Genomic DNA, 15,091 nt, shown 5'->3' on the forward strand with positions numbered 1-15,091 from the left:
CCACCGCCGCCGCGGGCAGCCGTCGAACGTACTAGCAAACCAACCCCGCGCACTTTAGAGGTACCGCACGGTACCTACGCGCCAATGTACCATAAACCGCCGGAATTACCTGCATTCGGCGGAGATATCTCCGAATGGATATCATTTAGGGCAGAGTTCGAAGATACGTCGCCCATGTTTAGTGCCGTCAATAACGTCAGTCGGATTAGGCGCGCACTTAAGGGCGAAGCTCGGACGGCCGTAAAATCAATAATGTACACGGTTCAGGATCCGTACGAGATAATGGAAGCGTTGGAGCGGCAGTTCGGCGACCCTGAGGAGATTGTTCTTACGGAAATTCATAACGTTAAACGCATGCCGCGTTTATCCGAAGACAATTCGAATATAACCTCATTCGCCGCGCATGTAGCGAATGCCGTCGCCACCATTAGATCCTTGCGTCAAGAGAAATACTTGCACGCGCCTGAGCTCGTGAATAAAATCGTGGATAAATTGAATCTGATAGTGCGCTATGAATGGGCCAAATACAGGCAGTCTAACGTAGAATCACCCGGGTTAGTAGCAATTTCCGAGTTTCTAAACGAAATTAGCACTGCGGCCAAGCGCATAAACCGACTTAAGCCGTCCAACCGATCACGGAATGCAGTGAACGCGGTTTCCTCTGCGCGCGAACCCGAAAGATCGAGCCAAGCTCTCTCTAGGTCTCGCGACCCCGCGTTCTACCGTGATACGTATGATAGTTCGCGAAATGAACGAAATGCGGTTTCCTCTGTGCGCGAGCCCAGTCGATCGAGCCGCGCTCTCGCTGGCCCCCGCGCCCCCGCGTCCCTTCGCGACTATAGTTCGGAATCGGAATCAGATTACCACGAGTCATACACACGTGATACGGGAAATAGATCGCGTTCTAATAAATCGACCGTAGCTCAAGTAAAGCACCGCGATGGCAATTTAAAGAAAAAGCCAGCGTCCACCGGAGCTAAGCCCAAGCGACAGATATCGTCTGTCTCTTTCTCGCGCGAAGCGTGCGCCATATGCAACAACGGCAAAGAACACGAAGTTAAGGAGTGTTCGAAATTTCTAGCCGCGACTGTATCTGAGCGCTGGGACTTGGCAAAGGGAGCTAAATTGTGCTTTAGGTGTCTAGGCGCGAATCACCGTAAATTTTTTGGATGTAAATATGTCGCGTGTGGCATGAATCAGTGCGAAGCCGGGCATAATAGGCTATTACACGGTTTAAGCGCGGCCGGGTCCGCGAACGGTAATAGTGCGCCGGCAGCTCGCAAAGCAATACTCAATGTTAAACTGCCGCAGACGTATCTCAAAATCATGCCAGTAGAGGTATCGGGACCGTTAGGTACCGTCCAAACCCTCGCGCTACTCGATGAGGGCGCGGCAATGACGTTGATGTTACATGAAACTGCGGATAGAATCGCACCTCGTGTGCGCGGTGAAACATTAGAGATAGAAGGCATAGGCGGTGTAGTACGGGACCCAGATTCGTATGCGTTACGAGTCGCAATACGGGGTTTTTGTAGCCGACATATGGAATTAATGGAGACTTACACGGTTTGCGATATAGGTTTAGGAGCGCAGGGCGTACCGCGAGACTTGGTAGATAAATGCGATCATTTATCTAAAATCGCGGACGAATTAAGTTACCCCCCCGCAGTACCTACTATCGTGATAGGCCAAGATAACTGGCATCTCATCATTAGTCGGCAAATTATAGACGGTCCGCCCAACCTCCCAGTCGCGAGTTTAACCAGGCTAGGATGGGTTTTGCATGGACCAGACCGTACGCGTCGCGCCGCGGTACAATTTGTTGGGCACGCAAGGCCTAATACCGCGGATGACGAGGCCTTACAATTGATGAAACGGCATTTTGATATAGAGTCATTAGGCGTTTCGCAAAAATTACCTCGGGCCGATCCCGACCAACGTGCGCTAGATTTGTTAGAAGCCACCTGCGAAAAGATACCGGGGGAGCAAAGGTATCGCTCGGGCTTACTTTGGCGGTCAGATGACGAGAAACTCCCCGATAACCGAGAGCAAGCATTGAAACGGCTGTACAGTCTAGAACGAAAGCTAGACCGCGATGTGAAACTTAAGGCCGAATATGCGAAGCATATGAACAACTTGCTCGACAAAGGTTACGCGGAGAAAATGGACTCGCGACCGCCCCCCGAGGCACCCCGGACTTGGTATCTAGCCCACTTCCCAACTTTCCACCCGCAACGCGGGAAAATGCGATTAGTTTGGGACGCGGCCGCCACAGCTTACGGACGTTCGCTCAATAGCGCGCTGTTGGCTGGCCCCGACCTGTTAGAATCACTTTTCGGCGTGCTAGTGCGTTTCCGCGAGGGTAAAATCGCGGTAATAGCGGACGTCAAAGAGATGTTTTTACAGATCGAAATAATTGAGCAAGACCGCGATGCGTTACGTTTCGTTTGGAGGGGAGAGGACCGTACCTCCCAACCGCAAGAATATAGGATGAAGCGGCTAATATTTGGTTCGGCAGCGTCGCCGACAACCGCGCTATACGTCAAAAACGAAAACGCAAAATCGCATAGTAAAGAATTTCCGATCGCAGCGGAAAAAACGATAAAGAATACGTACATGGACGACATGTTGATCGCCCTCGATACGTCTGAAGAGGACGCGAGACGCGTAGTAAACGAGGTTTACGAGCTAAATATGCGCGCGTCATTCGAACTTCGCGGGTTCGCATCGAACCATCCTGCGGTAATTGCTGACGTAGTTAATAGCAATCAGGAAACGTCGCTGTTAGGCGCGAACGAGAGCGAGCGTACCTTAGGTTTGAAATGGAATCACAAACGTGACACCTTAGGTTTCAACGTAAACTTTCGTAATACGCCCGAAGACGTACTTAACGGTCAGAAATTACCTACGAAACGACAGGTAACAAGTAGCGCGATGTCGATATTTGATCCGATCGCTTATGTGAGCCCCATATCCGTCTTAGGTAAGGCGTTAATGCAAGAGATATGGAGGACAGGAATCGATTGGGACTCGCCTATACCCGTCTCACTCGCACCCGCGTGGCGATCGTTCATTGATAACGTACAACAATTACGAGACTTGGAAATTCCGCGACACGTGCCCGCATTTAATAGGGAGGCATATATGCATGTTTTTTGCGACGCGAGCGAAAAAATATATGCCGCGGCCGTGTATTTAGTTAGCGTCAACCCCGAGGGGACTAGAACCTCCGCGTTAGTGGCCGCTAAGGCCCGCGTTTCGCCTCTCCGGGTAGTTAGCATTCCGAGAATGGAATTACAGAGCTGCGTACTAGCTACTAGATTAGCGGAAACCATCGTCAAGGAGTCAGATTACGTAATAAAGGAAAGGTTTTTTTGGTCTGACTCTAAAACGGCGCTCACGTGGATACGTGCGGACCCACGTAGGTATAAAACGTTCGTAGCACATAGGTTAGCAGAAATCGAGAACACTACCACCCCCGCCAACTGGCGCTGGGTGCCTAGTGCGGCTAACGTGGCGGACGACGCGACCCGCGGAATACCTGCGCAATTTGGAGTGAACCACCGATGGTTCGTAGGGCCCGATTTTATACGTAAATCCAGTGAGCATTGGCCGATCGAAAAAGTGCCTACGCCCGTCGCCGATACGGGCGAGGAACGCGTCAATAAACTTGTATGTTCGGTAGGCGTTGCGGAGAATAGGTTTGAGTACCTGCCGGAGGTCTGTAGGTTCTCAAAATTCGTGCGATTAGTTCGCGCCACCGCTAGTATTCTAGTTGCCGCCGAGGTTTTCAAAGCCGCATTGTTCGCTAAGAAAACAGATACAGAGATTAACAAGGGGCATGTAGATTTAGCCGAGATGTTGCTAATCCGAAGGAGCCAACAGGCTGCATTTCCGGAAGAAATGAAGCTTCTGGAAGCTGGGCGGCCACTCCTGAAGAAATCTCCGCTATACAAAATCGCTGTACAACTTGACAAAAACGGAATCATCGTACTGAACACGAGAATCGATAAAAACACGCACATGCCTGTTTTACATGCGAAAGAAGATTTCGTCAAGTTGTTGATACAGCATTTTCATGCACTCTACAATCACGGCAACCACGCGACCGTCATCAACGAGTTGAAACAAAGGTACTACATTATCGGGCTGCGCGGTAGCATTCGCTACATAACGAATAAATGCCAATGGTGCAGAACCTATAGGGGAATGCCAATCAAAGTTCCCATAGGTGACTTGCCGCCAGAAAGGCTAAAAGCGAATCAGCCGCCGTTTACCGCTGCAGCCGTAGACCTGTTTGGCCCCATGCAGATAACTATAGGCCGCCGCCGCGAGAAAAGGTGGGGTGTACTATACACATGCCTCACGACTCGCGCTGTACATCTGGAGCTTGCCGCCTCACTTTCGGCATCCTCCATGATACTGTCGCTACGCCGAATGATAGCGCGACGCGGCACGCCTACAGTTCTCTATTCAGACAACGCCACCAACTTCTGCGGCGCTGAAAGAGAACTGGCAGAGGCCAAAAACACGCTGCCCGACAGTCTCAAGCCCTTCTTGACTGAGCGAGCCATAAAATGGAAAAAAATTCCACCCGGCAACCCCTCCGCTGGCGGTGCCTGGGAACGGCTCGTAGGCAGCGTTAAAACGGCATTAAAAGTAGTACTGAAAGAAAGAGCACCCCACGAAGAGGTTCTACATACTTTACTGCTAGAATCAGAGCACATAGTCAATTCCAGACCGCTGACACCAGTGAATCCAGATTTAGACATCGAAGCCTTGACGCCGAACCACTTTTTAATCGGTCGATCAAGTGCTATGTCGCCACTGGGTGTCTTCACAGACGCAACTATGTCGCTCTCCTCGTGGAGAACAGCGCAAACGCTAGCCGACCAATTTTGGAGGCGCTGGCAGCGGGAATACCGACCCAGCCTCCTCCCCAGGCCCGGTGCTCATCAAAACGTGAAGAGACTGCATGAAGGTGACATAGTCATTATTGCGGATAGCTCCATGCCACGAGGAACGTGGCCCAGAGGCGTAATCGCCCAGCTATTTCCTGGCCCAGATGGTCATGTGAGAGTGGCCATTGTTCGCACACGCGCAGGTGACGTCCGCCGCCCAGTTTCCAGACTCATCCTCATTTACTCCGCGCATGAAGACGGTGTTAACACACGTGGGGGAGACTGTCGTAAATAGCTATTAGGGTCATGCATGTGTTAGATTAGTCTTTACGTTTAGGTTACTATTTTTACTTTTTATATCATGTTTTACTTTGTGCTCACATATTATGTCAAATGAATTGCGTGGAATGTTTTATATCTAGTTATAAGTCTAGGATTCATGCTCCTTTCATACGTGCTTAATATTGTACCTATTTATAAGTCTAGGATTCGTGCTCCTTTCATACGTGCTTATAATTAACGAGATTGACAGAAATAAATAAAACTCACTCTGCATATAATGCCCACTAGTTCAGAGATACAAATCGCCCGGCCATTCCTATATAAACCCGCGCCATTTGTAGCATATTCAGAGAACTCAGAGAGCTTAACTCTATCACTTGCCTGAACACTCTCCAGTAAATAAACTCAGATATATGTGTTTTTATTTCACACAACACATATTCCGGTAAATGGAGGTATAGCGGACTTCGAGACAGCACGACGGCCAGCGCGTTCCAGCGGCGAGTTTCTACGCTTCACCCAACGAACCCCTCATCACGAAAAGTTACAGTCTACACTCCACAGTACCTATTTTATTTTTGTTATTTAGTGCATTATAATAAATAATAATACTTTAACATTCCCTTGTATTTTTAGTTTAAGTACAGATAATCTTTTTATGCTTAAATGTCAGAACTTTATGAGTAGGTACAGTTATCAGCAATAGTATCTTACACAACTAGGGCCGCAAAAATATGTGACACGTTCTTATTTGGAGCGCAATAAGACCGCGTCATATATTTTTGCGGCCCTAGTTGTGTAAGATACTATTGCTGATGACTGTACAATATAATTTTATTTTCCAAATTGTCACGGTCAAGTATCTACTCGCTACAAAACGAAGTACCTACTTAAAGGGGCCCACTCATTAACAGTCCACCGGACGGCATCGGCTTGTCAGTTGTTGTTCGGAACTGTCAAAATTTTGTTCTAACTGACAGGCCGATACTGTCCGGCGGACTGTTAATCAGTGGGCCGCTTTATACACACAAAGTACATACCTAATAAGGATTAGACAAAAACAGTTTTATAAACTAATGACCAATTTATTAAGTTGGGAACAAATCAAATTATTTTAAACAAATTTTTGATTTGTGGGGCCAAGTACTAAGTATAATGCATGGCTTCACCACTGGAGGGCTTGATAAATTTTTCTTTAGTATATGACATCTATTTTAGTTTATAAATCATAATCTCACCATTTCATAAAACCATTTTATTAAAGCTTATATAAATATCATTTTTTCTTTGTTGTCTATAAAAGAATTATTCCGAGAAGTTTCACAAAGAATTACAATAATAAGTTTGAATCTGTTTTTAATAACTTACGGTAAACTCCCCTTCGGTCTCGGCTTACAGAGCTTCGGTCCCAAATTCTAACTTTACGTTTCGGTATGGGAAACACTTAAAAAGTTTATTCTGCAGAAAATACGTATAATTCAAACAGAATTTTTTTATACTTAAAAACTGTTATGAGTAATAATATTCTACGCAAGATATTTTTTTAACTCCGTGTTGAACAACGGTCTTACTAACGTTATTTGATACGGTACTAACTGACTAACATACAAAAAAAGTAATCAGTACGGATATGATGGTCGTTCTCGTCTACGTGACAGCGTGATAAAACGGTGTCCGTCACTTTCTATCCCACGGTGTTAAACAGTGTTCAATTATTTTATCACGTGGATAAAGATGGATAAAGCTATCCATAATACGCCGGCAGGTGATTATATTCATAACAATGTGAATTTTAATTTGAGATTTAAAAAATTGATAATACATATGTATACCAATTGTATGTCTGATTTGAAAATTAACAACCGACCTTAATTATACTGTACTATAACTTAATTTTGTTCAAAAACGAAAATCAATTCAACTTTTCTTTCATAAAACATTTTGGCCAAAAAGTGTGCTTGCAACCCTAGAAAATTTAACGTTCTTGGATTAAGATTAAGTTACCTACTTACCATAATGAGGTCACAGCTTTATCAGTTTTCTTTCAGAAGACGGCATTGCCGCGACCCTAGTTAATTCGATAAATAATATCCGAAAAGGTCTTAATTTTTCGACTGACGCAATTATCGATAAGTACCGGACTAATCTTATTTCGTAGCACAATCATGCGTTAAGATGTTTGGTCTGCGAAAATGATGAAAGATGCGTATTGGATTTACCTAAGGAGATAACAGAATACAAAATTTATTTCTAATTGGTGTTAGCAAAGTTAAATTCTTTATTCTTTAAATTAGGCATGAATAATAAACATTTTCGGTAACATGGGTTGAATAAAAATTTAAATTGTAATAATACTTGACGTGAGACCTGGCCCCAATTTCACCACGGTGATAGGTGCGACAATTGTAAAACATCACTGTTGCTGACGTCACAGTCATCCATGGGCTACTGTTACCGCTTACCGTCGGGCGGGTCGTATTCTTGTTTGCCACCATCATTGTATTATTAAAAAAAACTTTATTATATCGGAAAAAAACAGATATTTCTCTTGCTATGTTTATGACAACTGTCACAAGAAACACAACAATTGTCACGAAATTCTGACATATACCTAACTCATTTCCTGTCAAGATTCACCAACAATTCTACAAATATGTCGACTAGAAAAAATAATTCTTGTTTCACAACATAAATAATTGTAATACATACAATTGTAGCAATGCCTGTCATATTTGTAAGTATTTCTATAGAAAATATTTTATAAAATTGTAATATGTCACCTGTCGCTTGACAATTGTCGCTCGATATATGTCACTGACAATAAAATTGTAGTCGTGGTGAAATTGGGGCCTGAGGGATAAAGATAAAACATCAGGAAACCTAAAACATTCTAACGGCCCGATGCTAAATTTAAGATACATACGTCAATTAATAGATCTAGAAACGATATGGATTACATAATGTCAGTGTCAATGTGACGTTTCTTTAAACAAAAACGTCACTTTGGACACTGACATATCTAATCCATATCGTTTCTACATCTATTAGTTGACGTATCTTAATGTTCGAATCGATTGAGGCCCATTGGGTTTTCAAATTGGATTTTTCTTAATAGAATCAAGAGTCGTCTAAGCAATACTTATGGCATAATTTACGTAGACATTTAAATTGGAAAGGTAACGACTAAGTGGTTACTTTATGCGTCTGTCCCGTCAAAGGTCACCTCTTTTTCACATTGGAGGGTTAAGCTTGTTTTGGTTTAATAAGATGCTTAATTATAAATTAGGGGTTGGCGCGCTATGAAAACAACACGTACCTACCTAGGTATACATATAAGTATACAGGGTGGAACATTTTTAGAGAGTGAGTGGAAAGGATAGTGTTATCTAAGTGATCTAAAATCGAGTTATTATAATCGTAAAGCTGGATTGAAGTACATTTTAAATTGACACATGTCATTCAATATGATCTACTGGCTAGGGTTGAAACATACAGATTGTTGCACGTATGTTTAACAAATTGTATCTCAAAAGTGAAAATTAAGTACGTAGCTTACACAATTCCCCGTTTGCGTAATTTTAATTAAAAGGATTTCCCGATTAATTATCAGTACCTTTTGTATATACATATATCGTCCCGTAGTATAAATTTGCTGCAGTAAGCCTAGGATTTGGTGGATTTGTGTAAAGATGGTCCTATTTTTTAAAATTCATCATCTTAAAAACGTTTTACCCGAAGCAAGCGTCAATTTATAATAAAGACAAGTAGCTTCTAACGATAAAACACGCCGTAACATCTAAAGATAAGTCAAACAATGCAAATGCACCTACTATTGAACCATAAAAGTTCCATGAAAGCTACTTCCTCCGTTAACTTGGAGGGTTTCCTGAAATCTTCACTCGGAGGTAAAATGAGAACGCAACACTTAGGCAGAGGAAGACGAAAGTATTCTGAGATTGATCAGTTCCTATAAGGAAAAACGCCCGTGAGTGAAGCGTTTACTTATTGCCCGGAATGAGCAATGTCAATCTTTGCTTCATTTGAGTTTGGGGCACGGCCAATAAATTCGATATGGCAAAAAGGAATTGTTTTTTTTCTGCTCTTGGTACACTAATACGAGGGTGGTCCCAGAAGTGACCGACCTGACACACTTAAAGAGGTTTTTATTTTGAGTAAATACTTTTTTAAAACAGAATACCTCTTTATAAAGTTTAAATTTGAAATTCGAACACATAGCGTCGTTTGTCTTTTGTTTAGTAGCCATCAATAGTGAACGCTGTGAACAAATTTTCCGACATGGAGAAAATTGGCCATCGTTATGTGATACAATACTTTCATTTGAAAGGTTTTAGTCCAACTAGTATTAAAACGGAGCTAGATTCTACTTTGGGGGAGTCTGCTCCATCGTTTACAACAGTAAAATATTGGGTGGCAGAGTTTAAACGAGGTCGCTCTAGTTGTGAAGATGAACATCGATGTGGTCGACCAAATGAAGTGACTACGCCAGAAACTGTAAAAAAAATCCAGAAAATGGTATTAGATGACCGTCGATTGAAAGTACGCGAGCTAGCAGACATGGCAGGTATTTCAAAAAGTGCTGTACATCGCATATTAACTGAAAATTTGGATATGAAAAAGATGTGCGCAAGGTGGGTGCCGCGATTGCTCACAGACGAACAAAAAATACATCGCGAAGATATTTCGACCGAGTGTTTGGCAAAATTTCACAACAATAAAGCGGAGTTTTTGCGGCCTTATATTACTATGGATGAAACGTGGGTGCATTATTTCACACCAGAGACGAAAGAACAGTCGAAGCAATGGACTCGAAGAGGAGAACCGGCCCCAAAGAAGGCTAAAACAGTTCCATCAGCAGGAAAGGTCATGGCCTCCGTTTTTTGGGATTGCCGTGGGATAATCTTCATAGATTATCTTCAGAAAGGAAAGACTATCAATGGCGAGTATTATGCCAACCTTTTGCATCAATTGAGTGAAAAAATCTGTCAAAAACGACCACATCTGGCGAAAAAAAAAATTTTGTTTCACCAAGACAATGCACCAGTACACACGTGTGCCAAGGCCATGACCAAAATCCGCGAGTTAAAGTTCGAATTACTTCCTCATGCACCCTATTCGCCTGATTTGGCCCCTTCCGATTATTTTTTGTTTCCTAATTTAAAAAAATGGCTTGGTGGTAAAAGATTTGCCAGCAATGATGAAGTGGAGGCTGCGGTTGATGGGTATTTTGAAGACCTCGACAAATCTCACTACAAACAAGGTGTTGAAGCTCTCGAACATCGCTGGGCTAAGTGCATGGAACTAAAAGGAGATTATGTAGAAAAATAATAAAAAAAAGTTTAGATTTTCTTTTGTTTTCTTTGTCAGGTCGGTCACTTCTGGGACTACCCTCGTATACTGGGTGTAATCGCTAAATTTTTACAGGTAAACAATCTGGAAATATAAAAAATAATAATAAAATAAATAATTAATAAATAATTTATACTGCAGTGACATGCCATGCCATGCCATGTGTGAATGCCATACGATAAATAATAGTATAAATAAAAAACAAAAATAATTTAAACACTTAACCAAGTAGTACTAAAGGTATTACAGCGTTTAAACATAATATTTTGAATAACTCTAGTTTTATTTAATAAAAGTTGTTGATGTAATTTTACTCATGGGTAGCGTAAGTATATCGATAAAGAAAATCATTGTTACATTTCTGAGTCCCATTTATTTGTTCCTTGTAGCTTTTCAAGTGGTTTCAACTATAAATAAACACTCTAGCATAAGCACCGCTGTGTTCATGGTATTCAAACGTCAGAGAAGGTGATGTATCTTCAGGATATATGACTGTACTTTTTGTAAAAGTTTACAACTTCACGCGTGAGATTTACGGCGGGAAGGCTCACTTACAAATTAGCCGTTTTGAAATAAATTCCACTTGAAACTGGCGTTTAATATTTTGCCAACTTATTTGAGTAAAGCGTTGTACAGAAAAAAATAGTATGTACGTTCTTGGTTGCTGTTGTTGTTGTTTGAGGTATGCAACAAAAAGATATTGTAATTTAGTTAAATTTAGGGTTTACATTTGTTTTAAAATTGGTGGCATTATGGAAATGCCAATATGCTTAACTTTTGGATCAGAGAAAACAAATTAGAACCTGGGCTATAACCGCAAAAATCGAATAGAAGTCCTCAAATTGCGGGCATCTTTCTCTGTCACTCTAATTACTTCATTGCAGTGAAAGAAAAAGAACCCTGCAATTTGCGAATTTCAGCTTTCGCGGTAGCTCCTCTGTATCTGTACATATATGAACTTTCCGCAGACCTTTAGTTTGAAATTACTTAACTGATTTCCATAAAACCTATTTACTTTAGAACCTTCCTAAATAAACTAAAGCTTTTACGTACACAAACTCATGTAAATTCGTTTATCCTTTTTGAAACTATGAGGCCTCGTTTATGTTATATGGGAAATTTGCTAGATCTATTGATGCACAATTACAATGAAAGTTGGGATGGGATATTTAACTTTTTTATAGGTACCTGTATGCCAACTTCCGGCTAAAAATATTAAAAATTTCAGTTATTTGCAGTTTATTTTAGTTCGGTACCTAAATATAGTACACAGAAGTCACTCCTGGTCCCTGAGATTATACTCGTAGTTTTTAAAATCAAGCATGAGTTTATCTATTATTATCTGTTATTTAATATGTATCTACATGGGTCATGGTTTGTCTAGCTAAAATTGAAACAACATTTTCTCTAAATTATCGATCCCCTTTTTCTCCAACTTAGTACCTACCTGATTCAGCTAAGGAACCCAAAATGTTTACTTTTCTTTATGTATGTATTGCCTAACACATTGAACAAAAATGAGGTGAGGGTAGCAATGACTAAAGGTGACAGTCCATTTCCAACGAAAGCTGCACTACTACTGTTCATTTTACTATGGAAATTGACAATGACAGCGACGCGTTCAGTACCGGTAGTGCAGCTGCGGTTAGAAATGGAATGTTACCATAATAGACCGACCGCCTAAATGAGTCCTCCGCGTAGGCGAGGACTCATATAAACGGTCGGTCTATGTATAGTAAGTACTGTAAGTACATGTGACTGTTAGTTCAAATGTAACTGGGCATTGGTTAGGCAATATCCGGCATCTCACAGCTACACAGCTGTCTATGATCTGCTGCGTTCATAACCAGAAACTGCGAAGTGCTTAGAAATGGAACGATCATTTATGTTGATAACTACAGTTAGGTTAGCCTTGTACTCCGTGAATTTGTTTTATATATTTTACATTAAATACGTTTATCGATGGGCCCGTCACCTGCAATGAGTATATTACTCTTCGAAGGCCGCAAAAATATATGACGCGCTCTTATGGCTCTACAAATAACATCGTATATCAGAACAGATATTTTTGTTGCCTTCGTTGTGTAATATATTATAGCAGGATTATTGATACTTTTTCACATTATTTTTTAAACGGACAGTTAACGTTTTCCAAGAAAGTTAAAGTTTTATAAAGGGAGGCAAACCATACAGGTGCAGGTTTACAGGCGCATCGAGCTTGTTTTTTCACCGTCATGGAAAATCAAAGCACCGTAGTCTCGGTATACCGGGTGTGGCCTGTAACACGAGCAAATAATTAAAACATAGATTGTACTCCTCAAACGGTAACACTTTCGTTCAACTTTTAAAAATGATGAAGTATTCCTTAATTTTCATACAAAATAAATATTATCTTCAATGGACGCCATCGCCACGCCATATCATTGTGATTGACGTTGCTTGTCAAGCCTTAAACATAACTAAATTCGTAATACATTGCGTCTTAGAATAAACTTTAAAGTGTATTAAAAATCAAACCACAAGTTATTTTTAAAAGTCGCTGAACAAATGCTGGTCAGTATGAGGAGTACAGCCTACAGTTTAATTTTTTGCTCATGTTACAGGCCACACCCGGTATATTGCAGAGTTAAAATTTTATTTATTTACTACAACAACAAATATCGGTTACGTCAAAATTGCTCGTACGAAAACAACAGGAGCTTTCGACAAGAGCTTGTGCGTATAGCATCATTATGGGCCGGTACATACGGAATGCAACCCGACTGCAACTTGTATGGCGTGCAGTTGGCGTGCAGTTCCCACACAAATTGCAGTCGAGTAGCATTCCGTCTGTATCGGCCCTAAAACTGAAAGAAATGAGTCTGGGAACAGTGGGCTTTAATTTTAGCTTTTACTTAATGTAAAACGATTGAAGTAGCATCGTTCTGTTAGATTGTCTGAAAGATTTTCTGTATATTATATTTCTTGAAATCGAATCAAATAATGCACCTCTTTTTTGGTAAATTTTATACCGACCATCAAGATTTCACGCACGTTAGTGAATTTTCGATATAATAAAACAAAAATACAGGATCACTAAATCTAACAATGAACCTTCATCAAAAATAAATTAACAACTTAATAAAGCTGAAATAAATGTAGAAAAGGCCCCTTCGGCACATTTATTACCGAAGATGGTAGGTTAGGCAAGGTTATTATATAAGAAGCGACATATTTTCAGACTTATTATCTCTAACATGTATATTTTACTCATATTTCGTATCGTCACAAGTCACGTTCCGCATATTTTTCCTTTCAAAATACCAGATTTCACAGACGCCAGCGTGTCGATCGCAAGCGAATCTTTCAGAGTCAGTTTCATTAAAATTCCAGGCCGTCTCCATCACAAAAGAACTGACTCCCGTCATATTTTTAATCTTCTAGCTGAACAATGAGGTAGCTTCAGCGAACAGAGAAAACGCTTTTACAGATAACATCTACAAAGTCGACGTGACTGACCACAGACTAGATTTTACGTCCTTAAAATCACGCACAAAACTTACAGATAAAAAATATTTTCTTCACATTTTAAAATGTTGCTGATTAGATTGTTTCAAATATGTACGCACATTAACTTTATATCAGCATTAAGCTGAGGATTACTCTTCTTTATTGCTTAGAGAAAATATTTCTTATTTATTAAATGTCGTTTTTTATTTGAGTAACATTAAGAAGGCGACAAATGTTGATGCTCAAGTTAGTAAATGTCTCCTTTAAACGTTATTTGCACGAGATTCGCATTTCATGTGTATGTCGGTAAAAAGACTTTCTCACAGTAACATGCAAAATGCCTCGGCATGTTGACGTTCTGTCAATGCACATAATTAGAAGATTGAAAAGTCTTTATTCCTGATTATTCGTTAGATTAAAATGAGCCATGTACAGTCAAGTGTAAAAATATGGGTGCATACCGTACAACTTACTCAAAAATGTCCCATTAAGAACTATGGGACATATTTTTGAGTACGATGTGTGCACCCCTATTTTTACACTTGAGTGTACCATATCGTTAACCTTTAAAATTAATAAATGTAATTAATATTTCGAGAAAGATGTGGCCAAAATAATTCATTAATTTGTTCATCAATAAAATTGGCGTCTAATTTAGATGCCCTTTTCAAGTTCAGGCCTTCTTGAAATTTATTAATATCGTTCAGTTATTATTTTATAAGTACATATTTATGGCTCGGAGGTTTTATCGAATTATATTGGTTTTGGAAAATTGAATTGAATGCTTGAAGGTTGATTTGGCTTCGGTCAAGTAAACTGCGTTTTTTTTTCGATTTATAGTAGGTACATAATTATCTAGAATAATGTACCTACCTATATATATTTTAATACAAGTTCTAGGAAATATTAATATTTTTAATTTATCTTTTACACTGTCAAATTTAATATTTTTTTTATTTCATTGTTACAGGGTGAATTTCAAGATATAAAAATTTTCGTCGGCGCTGAAGAAAGTATTATAGATAATATATGTAAAACTGTAAGTATATCTA

At 40.5% G+C, this 15,091-nt stretch overlaps 1 protein-coding gene across 2 annotated transcripts in view; it reads left to right on the forward strand.

Moving 5' to 3' along the window:
- LOC134669095 (uncharacterized) overlaps window positions 1-15,091 on the forward strand; it is a 127,578-nt gene that overhangs the window by 109,989 nt on the left and 2,498 nt on the right. For both annotated transcript variants that reach the window (XM_063526627.1, XM_063526628.1), the window contains exon 4: window positions 15,010-15,078. In XM_063526627.1, the coding sequence (XP_063382697.1) occupies window positions 15,010-15,078 (69 nt within the window). The remainder of the gene's footprint in view (window positions 1-15,009; window positions 15,079-15,091) is intronic.

This window comes from Cydia fagiglandana, chromosome 11 (assembly GCF_963556715.1).
Source record: "Cydia fagiglandana chromosome 11, ilCydFagi1.1, whole genome shotgun sequence".
NCBI classification, from domain to species: Eukaryota; Metazoa; Arthropoda; class Insecta; order Lepidoptera; family Tortricidae; genus Cydia; species Cydia fagiglandana.